General features: G+C 53.6%; 1 protein-coding gene across 3 annotated transcripts; it reads left to right on the top strand.

The window, feature by feature from the left end:
• On the top strand, positions 1-13,836 carry SLC25A23 (solute carrier family 25 member 23). Of its 3 annotated transcripts, none has more exons than XM_060094295.1 (11): positions 1-319; positions 1,400-1,526; positions 2,094-2,181; positions 2,463-2,574; positions 3,927-4,085; positions 4,171-4,323; positions 4,527-4,634; positions 5,791-5,958; positions 10,777-10,927; positions 11,932-12,112; positions 12,425-13,836. In XM_060094295.1, exons 1-11 carry the CDS (start codon positions 164-166, stop codon positions 12,579-12,581), a joined length of 1,560 nt encoding a protein of 519 aa, XP_059950278.1. In that variant the 5' UTR covers positions 1-163; the 3' UTR covers positions 12,582-13,836. The 3 variants fall into 3 exon arrangements, with proteins under 3 accessions (XP_059950278.1, XP_059950280.1, XP_059950281.1); XM_060094297.1 differs by having other exon boundaries at positions 1,472-1,526; XM_060094298.1 differs by having other exon boundaries at positions 12,481-12,598.

Below are 13,836 nucleotides of genomic sequence, written 5' to 3' on the forward strand. Positions count from 1 at the left end.
AGTCACCGCCTCCTGCAAGTACCAGAGCCGGGCAGACAGCGCGGAGGCTGCGGTGGCAGTGGCCGCGGAGCTGGCCCTGCGGGGCCCCTGGGGGGAGGGGGAGCCGTCAAGCCCCGGCTGAGGCCGCCGCTACCGGGCCTCCCCTCCCCCCGGGGCGGGCGCCATGCGGGGGGGCCCGGGCGATGCGGAGCGGCGTCAGCGCTGGGGTCGCCTCTTCGAGGAGCTGGACAGTAACAAGGATGGTCGCTTGGACGTCCACGAGTTGCGCCAGGGACTGGCCCGGCTGGGCGGGGGCAGCCCGGACCGCGGAGCACAACAGGTACCCTCGCCGGGACCCCCTCCTGGTTCGTGGCGCTGGAGCCCAGCCCGCGCAGGGTAACCCGAGCCGCTGAATGGAGCGCCGGGAGCAGCCCGGGACTGCCTGTGGCTGGACTCCAGGACCTGTTCCTAGCTTGGGCGTCCTTGTCCCCTTCCCTCTGCCCACCCGTGTCCGGGCCTAACGGGCTCGCTCAAGACAGGACCACCGAGGCCCCAGGCCTGCAGTTTCGGCTGCCAAACCCGTCCCCCTCCTCCCTCGGGGTGAGGGATGTCTGCCTGGGAATGGGGCCGCGTGCGCTTTCCTGCCCACTGCCCGGGACACACCCTCCTCTGAACTCTTTGCACAACCCGAGACACAAGGCCTGCACCCACCTCCAGGAGACACACCCTCCCCAGCCTCTGTGTTTACATTCCCTTCCCTGTCCTTTCCTGGGCTTGGCTCTATGCCCCAGGCTGTCCCAGCCAAGGACCCAATCCTATCCGAGGCCACCCTCAGCTGGGGATGCACCTATCAAAGCAGGAACTTGACCCCAAGCCCGTGCATGTGTCCCCCCACACCTGGAGGCCCAGATGCCACTGGACTGTCTCCGTAGCACCCTGAGACCTCCAGTCAACCTCCCATTTTACAGATGGGAAAACAGAGGCCTTGCAGATGTTCAGTGTGGATGTCATTGCCCCACATTGCCCGGTGCTGTCTCCAAGGAGAGCTCTTGAAACTGCCATGTGGACAAGTTCATATAAGAGACAGCTGGAAGGACAGGCTTTCAGAGACAAGAGCCCAAGTCCACCTACTCACTTCCCAGCTCTATAACCTTGAACATGTGACTTGACCTTGGAGAGCCTCGTTTTGCTCACCAGGAAAACTGGACAACCGCTGTCCACCTCACAGACCTACCTTGGCCTTGGGCATCTTGTTGAGGAAAGAGATGATCAAGGGAGGGGGTGACTTCCCCGCCCTGGTCTTCTAGGTGCAGGGCTGGGGGAGGGGGGACCTGGGTTCCTGGGGCATAAGCTTGTCTTGCCTCCTCCAGATTGAGGGAGCAGCTTCCCAGAACTCCTTCTGTCCCTTCCCCCCTGCCAGGGCATCTCCCCTGAGGGTGATGCTGACTCAGATGGCGGCCTTGACCTGGAGGAGTTTTTCCTCTATCTGCAGGAGCGGGAACAGCGCCTGCTACTTCTGTTCCACAGTCTGGACCGGAATCAGGATGGTAAGGCCCAGGGATGGGGCTGTGGGGGCCCTGGAGATGCCAACAGGGTTAGAACTGGCAGCGCTAGGAAGAGGAGGGAGGGCCGCTTCTCCCTGATGACTCACAGGCTATTTTGGGAGCTCTCCTCACCCCCAGCTAGGTGGTTTGGGGCCCAGCCGGCCTCCTTTTCCTTCTGGGGTGGGACACTATTATTTATTAGTCTTATTTTTCTGTGGGACAAAGGTCCCCCCACATTGCTCCTGGATTCCCTATGAGACAGAGACACCCCCATCGCATTTTCTGGGTGTCCAATATTGCCTCTCAACCCCCTGTGGCATAGAGACCCCCGCAATTATCCCTTGATTCAATCCTTCATTCATTCATCAAACAGAAGACCCCCCCCAATATGGCCCAGTTCTACCCCTCTGATCCCAGTGGGTCAAGGACCGCCCCCCCAACCCTGCCACAAACCTCACCTTGGGTTCCTGGATCCGCTGGTCTTCTTCAATATCCCCATTCCAAGTTGTCCTGGTCCTCCATCTCAGGGTCCCTACACACACACTTGCCCACCTCGGGCCCCCTCCCCAGGTCATATCGACGTCTCTGAGATTCAGCAGAGTTTCCGAGCTCTGGGCATTTCCATCTCGCTGGAGCAGGCAGAGAAAATCCTGCACAGGTGAGTAGTGGGGTGTCCAGAATCCCAGGTAACTCAGGTCCCCAAGACCCCTCAGCCACCTTGAGCCTCTGAGCCTCAGACCCAATCCCAAGGCAGTGGAGCTGAGATCTTGGCCCAGCTGCTTCCCCTCTCTGAACCTCAGTTTCCCACTCTGTAAAATGGGGAGCTCCCAGTGCCAAGGAGCTCAGTCTACCCCCCCCCCCAAATCCACAAGAACCTCACTCAACTCACCCCTGGACCCAGGCACTGATTCTGTCCCACCTGTACCCCTCCCCCCACAGCATGGACCGTGATGGCACCATGACCATTGACTGGCAGGAATGGCGTGACCACTTCCTGTTGCACTCGCTGGAGAATGTGGAAGACGTGCTGTATTTCTGGAAGCATTCCACGGTGAGGTGGGGGGCGGCTGTCCCAGCCTCGTGGTCGGGCCCTCTTCCCCAGGGCATGGGGGGAGGGGCTGGCTCAGGACTCTAGAAGGAGGAGCCACTGGGAGCAGCCGAGGGATGAGGCTCTGCTCTCCTCCTCCTCCATCTGGGGCTCCCGGGACCCATTTGGGGAGGTCTCTGCCAGCTGATGGGGACCCTTCAGACGTACTGTGGGGCCTCTGGAGGTTCAGGGAAGAAAGGGCTCACCAGATGGGGCATCTGGTCTCCCACCCTCAACCACATGGCTCTCTTTCTGCTGGTTTCTATTCCCCTCAATAAAGGGTTCTGCTGCTGAAAAGACAAGTTAGGAAGCCGCTGTCTTCAGAGGGTCTCACGGTATCTACTGGAACTTGGGAGGGAGGAAGTGCTCTGGATTGCCATTTCCAGGGTGGGAATCCTTGAGTGATGCATCTGGTAGGATCTGATGGCAGCTGGAGGGGTCCATCCGTGGGATCTGCTGAGATCCTCTTGGGAGATCCAGAGATTCCCACCCTGGGGGACCCATGAGGGGCTTGGTTAAGAAGTCTGCAGGTGAAGGATGCTAGAGGCGGGATGATCTCTGTGGGGGAGACCCCCAGAAGGGATCTGCTGGGCTCCATATATAGGAAGTCCCTGGTAGGATCTTGTGTGGCCCTGGAGGTATCTTCTGGAATTCTTACGTGCGAGACCCTTGGGTTGGATCCTTCAAAGGGATCTGATTGGCTCTGGAGGGGTCTTTATGGGGCAGGGGCTTGTTTGTTTTGTTGTTGTTGTTTGGGTTTTTTTGTTGTTTTGTTTTGTTTTTTTGGCCGTGCTGCACGGCATGCAGGATCTTAGTTCCCCGATCAGGGATCGAAGCTGTGCCCCCTGCAGTGGAAGCGCAGAGCCCTCACCACTGGACCGCCAGGGAATTCCCATCATATATATATTCCTATATATTCTCTTTTATTTATTTATTTTTGGCCACACCACACGGCATGTGGGATCTTAGTTCCCCAACCAGGGATCGAACCCACGCCCCCTGCAGTGGAAGCATGGAGTCTTAACCACTGGACCACCAGGGGGGTCCCCTGGTGGGTAGAGACTTGAATAGGATGCTTTGATGGGATTTGGTGGAGACCCCCAGGAAGGATGTTGTTATCTTTTGTGGAGACTGTGGGGCTGGATCTGGTAGGGATCCAAGAGAGATCTCTTGGGCTCTCCAAGTGAGATTCACTGGTGGACTGGGATTCATTAGTGGGTACCCTGGGATTCATGGGGGAGACGCCCCAGTTGAGGGCAGAGTTGCATCCCCCCAGCCCCACTGGGGCATGACACCCCCAGCCTCTGCATCCCCAGGTCCTGGACATTGGCGAGTGCCTGACTGTCCCGGATGAGTTCTCGGAGCAGGAGAAGCTGACTGGCATGTGGTGGAAACAGCTGGTGGCGGGTGCGATGGCGGGTGCCGTGTCCCGGACGGGCACAGCCCCCCTGGACCGCCTCAAGGTCTTCATGCAGGTGAGGGGCCCTGGAGAGACCCACCCCCTTCCCTAGGCCTGGACCCCTGGAGGGGTCCCCAAAGCCCCCTGATCTTCCCACCCAGGTCCACGCCTCCAAGACCAACCGGCTGAACATCCTGGGAGGCCTACGGAGCATGATCCAAGAGGGGGGCGTGCGCTCCCTGTGGCGTGGCAACGGGATTAACGTGCTCAAGATTGCACCTGAGTCGGCAATCAAGTTCATGGCCTATGAGCAGGTGGGGGCAGGCATGGGGAGGCGTGGGCTACAGACATGAGGTTTTGCAGGATTGGTCTGGGGGTGGGGTATGTCTGCAGGTCCCCAGGAGTGGGCATCTGCTCCCCTTCGGGATGCGCCCAGGAGGAGGACAGCAGAGGGAAGGTCCAAGTGCACTGAAGGCCCAACCCCTGAGGTCCCACCACCTCTGTGTCTCCCTCTCAGATCAAGCGGGCCATCTGGGGGCAGCAGGAGACACTGCATGTGCAGGAGCGCTTTGTGGCTGGCTCCCTGGCTGGTGCCACAGCCCAAACCATCATTTACCCCATGGAGGTGAGAAGGAGGGACCCTAGCAGACGCTCCATTGCAGGGCTGGGGGCGGGCCTGCAATAACCATTTCACTCCAAGGTGGGAGAAGCATTGGGATTATAACTTTGCTTCTTCTTGATTCAGACTGTAGCTCATTAGAGCGATGCTCTTTCATGTGTAGCTGGTCTGGGTATCACAGTTTGAGGTGTGACTTCTGGGGACAGTAGTGTTGGTTTAGCTGTTTAGATAACAGTTGTGGGGTCCAGCCCTTTATGGATGTGACTCGTCTAAGGATACTGGTTTCCAGGATGCTTGTCCCCAAGGGAATCATTTCTAGGTGAAACCACTTTTGGAGAAATCATTTCAAGTTTCAGATTGTGCCAGGCATCGCTTAGGATTCTGAGTGACAGAAAACTCAAATCACATAAATGAAGTCTGGAGGTGAGCAGTTCAGGGATGGTCTGGTGGCTTCAGAGTGTTAGAGGCCCAGGTTCATTCCCTCTATCTTTTTCTACCACCTCAGCATGTGACACCCACCTCATGGACTAAAATGACTGCTTGTGCTCCAGTCACAGCATCCACGCTCCAGCCAAGAAGGAGGAACAGAGGAAGGCACACCTCCCTGCCTTTAAGGATGCTTTCTGACAGCCTTGCATACCTCTGCATCTTCTGTTTCATCAGCTAGGACTCAGTCACATGGCTACACGCCTAGGGAAGCTGAGAAATGTAGTCTTTATTTCTAGAGGCTGTGTTCTTACTGAAAAGAGCAGTTTCTATTGATAAGGGAGAAGGTAACAAGATATTGGGAGACAGCAGTGGGTGCCACGTGCAGGTCTGATAGGCGTAACCAGTTTGTAGGTATAGAGTTTGGGGGTAGAAGAAGATTCTAGAGCAAGTGGTTCTTTTATTTATTTTTATTTTTATTTTTTTTAATTTTTTTGGCCACACCAAGCAGCATGCAGGATCTTAATTCCCCGACCAGTGATCGAACCCGTGCCCCCTTGCAAGGGAAGTGCAGGGTCCCAACTACTGGACCACCAGGGAAGTCCCACAAGTGGTTCTTTTAATTCAGTTATTCTCAGGGTATCTCCATCTAGGAGGTGCAATTTCGAAGTGTCTTCATTCCAGGATGTAGTGATTCCTAAGGCAGCTTTTCCAGGGATAACCGACTTCTCCCCAGGTACTGAAGACACGGCTGACCCTTCGCCGGACGGGCCAGTATAAGGGGCTGCTGGACTGTGCGTGGCGGATCCTGGAGCGAGAAGGGCCCCGAGCCTTCTACCGCGGCTACCTGCCTAACGTGCTGGGCATCATTCCCTATGCGGGCATCGACCTGGCCATCTACGAGGTCTGTGGTCCTCCCTTCTCTGGGATCTGCCCGTCCTGTGGGGCTGGCTCAGTTGACCTCCATAGCTAGGGGTGGAGAAGCAAAGCACCGTGGGCCTTGGGATCCCGGGGAACTCCTTCAGGCATTGGACCTCCCCACCTGCCCCACCACTCTTCCACTTGCCACCGCAAGAACCTTCCATCTGTCCTTTGGCCTTCCCGGGTCTCAGGACATGTGAAAGTCAGGGACCACTCTAGCTCACAGAAACGTGGGAACAGGCGAAGATGAGCTTCAAAGATGCCCATCCCCCAAAAAACTTGGGTTAGACGCGCCTCCATCTCCAGGCCATTGTCTTCTTCAAGGCCATTTCAGTCATTGCCACCACCATAAAATCCAAACCTCATGACCAGCATCTCACGGCCTTTATCAGGAGAAGCAGGAGCTGGGAATTTTTGCTATTTCTCTTCCAGGGACCTCATCCATTGCTTTTCCCTTCTCCTGGTGGGGCCACCAGGTTTTCCCAATTAGCACAGCCTCAGAAGTTCCCAAGCATCCCCCCACCCTCAATCTTTGTATCCAGCCCAGCTTTATGGGCAGGCAACCTGTAGAGTCACCAACTCAGAAGGGCTCCACACTTGGTTGAATGCTTTGCTGTCACCCTCTTGAAATTCTTAATAATCTTTGAACAAGGGACCTCACATACCTTTATTTCACACTGGGCCCCGCAAATGACGTACCTGGTCCTGATCTAAGATCCCCGGTACCTGCCATCCATACCTGCCCTACCAGCACCCAGCGTCTACGGAGCCAAGTGAGACAAGGCTTCATTCATTCGTTCGTTCATTTATTCATTCATTCACTCATTCACCCGTTCACTTAGCAACTATGTCCTGAGCATCCATGTGTTCTGGGTACTGTGCTGGCTGCTGCATTCAGGGAGCACAACATAATTCTTGTCCTCCCGGGACACCCCTCCAGTGAACAAAGAAGTCAAGTCAACCAGCAAATAAGTAATTTCAGATCCTGAAATGTTCTCAGAAGATAATAAACAGGACGTGCAATCGAAAGTAGCCATGGGCAGGAGAGGGGCGTGTCTAGGAATGTCTCTGAGAGGTGGTGTTGGAGTGATCAGTTGAATATGTATCAGGAGGGAGTGTGAACAAGGGCACAGCCAATGCCAAGGTCCAGAAGCAGGAATGAATATGGCCTATTGGAGGAGTGGAATTCTTTTTTTTTTTCATTATGGTTAATTACAAGACATTGAGTATAGTTCCTGTGCTATACAGTAGGACCTTGTTGTTTATCTATTTTATATATAGTGGTATATATCAGCTGATCCCAAACTCCCAGTTTATCCCTCCCCAACCCGACCTTTCCCCTTTGGTAACCATAAGTCTGTTCTCTATGTCTGTGAGTCTGTTTCTGTTTTGTAGATAAGTTCATTTGTACCATCTTTTAGAGTCCACATATAAGTGCTATCTTATGGTATTTGTCTTTCTCTGACTTACTTCACTTAGTATGATAATTCTAGTTGCATCCATGTTGCTGTAAGTGGCAATGTTTCATGCTTTTTTATGGCTAATATTCCATTGTATACATGTACCACATCTTCTTTATCCATTCATCTGGCAATGGACATTTAGGTTGTTTCCATGTCTTGGCTATTGTAAATAGTGCTGCTATGAACATAAGGGTGCATGTATCTTTTTTAATTATAGTTTTGTTTTGTTTTTTTTTTTTGCGGTATGCGGGCCTCTCACTGTTGTGGCCTCTCCCGTTGCGGAGCACAGGCTCCGGATGCGCAGGCTCAGCGGCCATGGCTCATGGGCCCAGCCGCTCCGCGGCATATGGGATCCTCCCGGACCGGGGCACGAACCCGTATCCCCTGCATCAGCAGGCGGACTCTCAACCACTGCGCCACCAGGGAGGCCCTGAATTATAGTTTTATCCAGATATATGCCCAGGAATGGGATTGCTGGATCATATGGCAACTCTATTTTTAGTTTTTTAAAGAACCTCCATACTGTTTTCCATAGTGGCTGCACCAATTTACATTCCCTTCAACATTGTAGGGGGGTTCCCTTTTCTCCACACCACCTCCAGCATTTATTATTTGTAGACTTTTTAATGACGGCCATTCTGACCAGTGTGAGGTGATACCTCATTGCAGTTTTGATTTACATTTCTCTAATAATTAGCAACACTGAGCACCTTTTTACATGCCTGTGGACCATCTTAAATGTCTTCTTTGGAGAAATGTCTGTTTAGGTCTTCTGCCCTTTTTTTTTTTTTTTTTTTGCGGTACGCGGGCCTCTCACCGTTGTGGCCTCTCCCGTTGTGGAGCACAGGCTCCGGATGCGCAGGCTCAACAGCCATGGCTCACGGGCCCAGCCGCTCCGCGGCATGTGGGATCTTCCCAGACCGGGGCACGAACCTGTGTCCCCTGCATTGGCAGGCGGACTCTCAACCACTGCGCCACCAGGGAAGCCCCTTCTGCCCATTTTTTGATGAGATTGTTTTGTTGTTGAGGAGTGGAAGTCTTGAGTGGCTGGAGGGAGCAGAAGAGTCAGCAAGGACTCAGTTGATCATGAGTTTGGGTTTCTCCTAAATGTAATAGGAAGCCATTCAGAGTCATGAGCAGAAATAAGGCCTTATTCTGCAACCTTAGTTCATTCATTCTTCACCCCAAAAGGGATTTCAGAGGTCTAAGAAGTTTGAAAAGCCCTGTGCCCTCTTGGCATTTCAAGATCTAAATTAGTCCCTTAAAGGCTCTGAGAAGTCCTGCAGAAAAGTGACTTACCCTTTTTTTTTTTAAGCCCAGTGTTAACCATACTTTTCCAGTCATCAAAGCCTCTTTTTAACAGAACTGGTCTTAAAAACACCTATTTGTCAAATGCAGCTCCAGCCCCAAAAGGCAGCTATTAAAATTACAAAGGCAGTAATGGTAAACGATTCTCATTTGCCCCTTCCATGCCCAGGCCAGACATCACCAATCCATCACAGCACTGAGTCCTTCTCAACACAGTTCCAGGCAGCCATTGCCAATGCACTGGAATTGACTTAGGAAATGAAACCTATGAGCAATTCCAGTCCCAAGGCCAAAAAGAAGATCCTGGATTTACAGAGGCCTCACAGAAGGCTTCAGAAGGGACTGGCCAAGGGCACAGCTCTGGACTTGGGGGTGGCTCTGAATGTTGATTTTCACCTTTATCTTGTGGCTTTGGGCAAGTAACTTCTGTTGAGCCTCAGTTTCTCATCAATAAAATGGGGATCGTAATGGTACTTGTCTTAGTTGTAGGTCTTCCAGAAGCAGGGATGGGGGGGCAAGTGGTTTTGGGGGGAAGTAGTAAGACAGGGAAGGGAAGGCAACCAAAAATATCATGCTTTAGTATTAGTTTCCTAGGGCAGCCCTCACAAAGTGCCACAAGCTGGGTGACTTAAAACAACAGAAATTTATAATAGTCACAGTTCTGGAGGCTAGAAGTCCAAAGTCAAGGTGTCAACAGGGCCATGCTTCCTCTGAAATCTGTAGGGGGTATCCTTCCTTGCCTCTTCCCAGCTTCTGGCCTTTGCCAGCAGTCCTTGGCGTTCCTTGGCTTGTGGACGCATCACTCCAGTCTCTGCCTCTGTTGCCATGACTGTCTTCTCCCCAATGGGTCCTTTTTCTTCTCCTCTTCTTCTACGGACACCAATCATATTGGGTTAAGGGCCCACCCTACTCCAGTATGACCTCATCTTAATTCATTATATCTGCAAAGACCCTATTTCCAAATAAGGTCATATTCTAAGGTTAAGACCCCAACACATTTTTTTTTTTTGGTGGGGGATGCATTTAAACCCATAACAGTGCATTATCAAACAAGATACCACAGCAGACAGGAGGAGCTCAATCCTGGTGGGGACCTCCGGGAGAAAGTGTAGAACATGCCCCCATCAGAGAGGCAAGGGAGTTGGGGTATTGATACACCAAGTCAGTCATCATTTGAAGGTTGCTTCTGGGGGTGCTAATTTCCCAGCACTGCCCACCTGTTCCTATGTGCTCAGAGCAGCCTTGCCTGGGACCAGATAAAATCCTCAGGCTGAGCCATGGATGCTTGGCCATTGGAGTCGGCAGGTTTGAGCTGAAGTGGTAAGGGATAAGGGGCGGGGTGGCCACCTTGGAGACTGTATGAGTTTCCAATGGCTGCTGTAACAAATGACCACAAACTGTGGTTTAAAACATCACAAACTTATCATCTCACAGTTATGAAGGTCAGAAATCCAAAATGCATCTTACTGGGCTAAAATCAAGGTGTCAGCAGGCTGCTTTCCTTTTGGAGGCTCTATGGGAGAATCTGTTTCCTTATATTTTCCAGTTTCTAGCGGTGCCCACGTTCCTTGGCTAATGGCCCCTTCTCCATCTTCAAGGCCAACAGCATAACATCTCCCCCCACCCCAAGATCTCTCTCTCTGTCTCTCTCTGATCTCTGTTTCTGTCATCATGTCTCCTTCTCTGACTCTTACAAGGAGACTTGTGATGACATTGGACCCCCCTGGATATCCTGGGATAATCTCCCATCTCCAGATCCTTAACTTAATCCCATCTGCAGAGTCTCTTTTGCCACGGAAGGTACCATATTCACAGATTCCAGGGATTAAGGCAGGAACAGTAGTGGGGAGGGCTCTTATTCCACATACCAGAGAGGGTTTAGGTGAGGTTTGAGTGAGAGCATGCAGGTAAAATGCTTGTCTAACACCAGCCATCATGGGATACAGAAGCCAGCCAGCAGGACCTCTGAAGCCAGGGTCCTGGTGTCACCCACCTCCAACCCACCCTCCTCCCTTTTCCACCCCTGCCAGACCCTGAAGAACCGGTGGCTCCAGCAGTATAGCCATGACTCGGCCGACCCGGGCATCCTCGTGCTCCTGGCCTGCGGCACCATTTCCAGCACGTGTGGCCAGATAGCCAGTTACCCCCTGGCCCTGGTCCGGACCCGCATGCAGGCCCAAGGTGAGGCCTGGGTGGGAGGAGGAGGTAGGGAAGGTCTCACGACTTGGGTCCACCTTCCCATCCCCAGCTCCACCCTGTGAGAAGGCAGGGTCCTGGGCTGGGATCCTCCTGGATTTTGATGGCCTTGACTAAAGTCCCTACTTTTCTCTGGGCCTCAGTTTACCCTTTTGTGACATTGGGATGGGAGCCCTTTACCCTAAGTAGGAAAACAGATATAGCCAGTGCCGGAAGAGCATCCTAGCCATCTCAGCTGGGAGGCAGCTTTCCGGGCTGGTAACTTGGGTTCTAATTTGCAAGGCTGGGATATAGTGAAGTCAAAAGGAGGAGGAGGGCCAGGCTACAACTGTTTTACTGTATTTCTCTGTATTGCTCTTTTGAGGTTCTTTTTTCTTTTCTTTTCCCGCGACTATCCCTGAATCTTTTTTGAGAATTTCCTTAGGGATTTTAGCATTTGTGTTTTGTGATTTTTGCCGGGGGTCATCCGTGCATAAGACAGATGTGGTCCTCCACCCTCAAAGAGCTCCCAAGCTGGAGAGGAAGGAAGATGGTGAATAAATCATTCCACAATGAAGTATGGATTTAGGGTTGAATAAAGGGGAGAAGGAAAAGCTGGACTTAGACTGGGGTGCCAAGGAGGGCTCCCCTGAAGAGCTGGTTTGGAATGGAGGTTGGAAGGTTGAGTAAGAGTTAGCTGGGAAAAAGGAGAAGGAATTGAGTTCTAGGAAGAGGAAATTTCTGTGCCCTCTTCCACCTCCGCCTCCCCACATAGCTGCTCTGTTTCTAGTCATCCCCAAACTTGGGGCCTCCAGATTGGGGTGAAGAGATGAGCGGCCAATTCCAAGGCCAGTAGAAGTCCCGACTCTGAGTGGTAGGTCCCACTGTTAGTCTAACCTTCCTCCCTCCTGCTGCAGTGGCCACCTGGCCCAGCCCTGAGGGGGAGTCGGGGGGAGGGGGAAGCGAGAGGGGGGCCTTTGGCCTTACTTGGCCTCCCCACCCCCTACCAGCCTCCATCGAGGGAGCCCCCCAGCTGTCCATGCTGGGTCTGCTCCGTCACATCCTGTCCCAGGAGGGCGTACGGGGCCTCTACCGGGGCATTGCCCCCAACTTCATGAAGGTTATCCCAGCCGTGAGCATCTCCTACGTGGTCTACGAGAACATGAAGCAGGCCCTGGGGGTCACATCCAGGTGAGGGACCCAGAGCCCATCCCTCCCCCAGATCCCTCACCTCCATCGTGACATCCCCCACACCTCGGCCACTGGAGACCGAGGGCCCAGCCAGTGGATCCCAGGTCCCCCCGCCCAACGCATTTAGACCACAGGATCCCCATACTTCATCCACTGGGTCCTGCATCCCCACATCCCAGCCACGTTTCCCTCTCCCCCAACACGTACTGAGTCCTGGACCTCCACGTCGTAACCACTGGATCCCCTGCAACCCAGCTAATGGATCCTGATACCCCGACCACAGCAGCACATACCCTGTATCTAAACCCCCAGACCCCCAGCTTCCTCAGGCACCAGATCCAGTGTCCTCAGGCAATACTGGATCCTAGATCCACTGGCAGATCCTAGATCCCCATGCTTCAAGTCCTGGATCTCCAAGCTCGGCCACTGGATTCTGGATATCGAGAAACCTCAGCGCACCGGATCCTGACAGTGCAATGCCTAGGTCCCGGGGCCCCAAGCACTGGATCTCAGACCCCCTCCCTCCAGCCACTGGATTCCTGAATCCCTTTACCTCGACACTCTGCTTCAACTCCCAGATCCCCACATTTCAATCATTATACCCTCAACCACCGGATCCCAGATTTCCAAGCCCTGACCCACCAGATCCTCCCTCCTCAAACCACAGTCGCGAGAGCCCAATGGCAGAGGTGTGGGTGCTGGCGACTGCAGCTGTTGGACCCCAAATCCCTTCACCGCAGGCACTGGGTACAAAAACCTCATCCATAAGAGGCAGACCCTACCACCTCCAGGCACTGGATGCCAACCCTTTAACCCCTGGTTTCTGACCCGAGTCCTCCCAAGCACTAGATCCTGAATGCTCAGACCCCCCAGTCTAGCTCCCAGTAGGCCAATCAGTATCCTGGATCCCACGCGCCCCCATCCCAGATACACACCAGAGCCCGGAGACCTCCCCCCATGTCACAAACCCCATAGTCTACGGAGCCTCCAGGAAACCCAGGTCCTGGCCTCCCAGCTTGAAAACCCACGGGACTTGTCCACTGTCCTGACACGTCTTATGCCGGCCACAAGGGGAGGAGATGCCTCTCCCAGGCCCTGTACAGACACTGGACCCCCTACCTCCCCAGCAAAGCCTGGACTGCAGGGAAACTTCCCTCTCAAATACTCCCCCAGCAAGGCCATGTCTCATACCCCTTTCCCACCGTCTAGGCTGATAACAACCCCCAGAGCCTGGGTCCCTCTGGAGGATCCAGTCGCTCTTTCTTAGGGGCTGGCAAGGAGGCAATCCAAGGCTGGGGACACATTAAGGGGACCGCACACATCCCCCAGCACTGCCAGCCCCTCCCCAGTCTTCAGAGTTGGAACTCAGAAGCAGCTTCCCCAAACCCAAGCATCCAAGGATGCAAAACAAACCCCAAACTCCCCAGTCCCCCAAATTCATTCCAGGTCTATTTTTCTACCAGAGAGGAGCAGACATCCCATCCGCCCTAAGTCCCAGTACCCCAACCCTCTATATTCTGCACTTTATATTTGGATTCTGAGCTTAGGCTTATTGGGGGACCCCTCTCTCCATTCCTTCCAAGTCCTTGGGGAACCCCATTAAAGGACTGTAAAAGAAGAACTGGGATTTGGGGGGATGGGACAACCCCCCGCAATGCTTCCACCTCCCCCACCTACACCACTCCCCACCTCCCTGCCTGTGTGTGTTATTTCAAAGGAAAAGA

Source organism: Mesoplodon densirostris, chromosome 3, assembly GCF_025265405.1.
Source record: "Mesoplodon densirostris isolate mMesDen1 chromosome 3, mMesDen1 primary haplotype, whole genome shotgun sequence".
Lineage (NCBI taxonomy): Eukaryota > Metazoa > Chordata > Mammalia > Artiodactyla > Ziphiidae > Mesoplodon > Mesoplodon densirostris.

What these genes read in the sequence shown, in the direction of transcription:
- SLC25A23 (XM_060094295.1), top strand. Translation starts at nt 164, where the DNA reads ATGCGGGGGGGCCCGGGCGATGCGGAGCGGCGTCAGCGCTGGGGTCGC. An exon ending in GACCCGCATGCAGGCCCAAG is followed by an intron (nt 10,928 to 11,931) that starts GTGAGGCCTGGG and finishes ACCCCCTACCAG; the next exon opens with CCTCCATCGAGGGAGCCCCC. An exon ending in GCCCTGGGGGTCACATCCAG is followed by an intron (nt 12,113 to 12,424) that starts GTGAGGGACCCA and finishes CTAAACCCCCAG; the next exon opens with ACCCCCAGCTTCCTCAGGCA.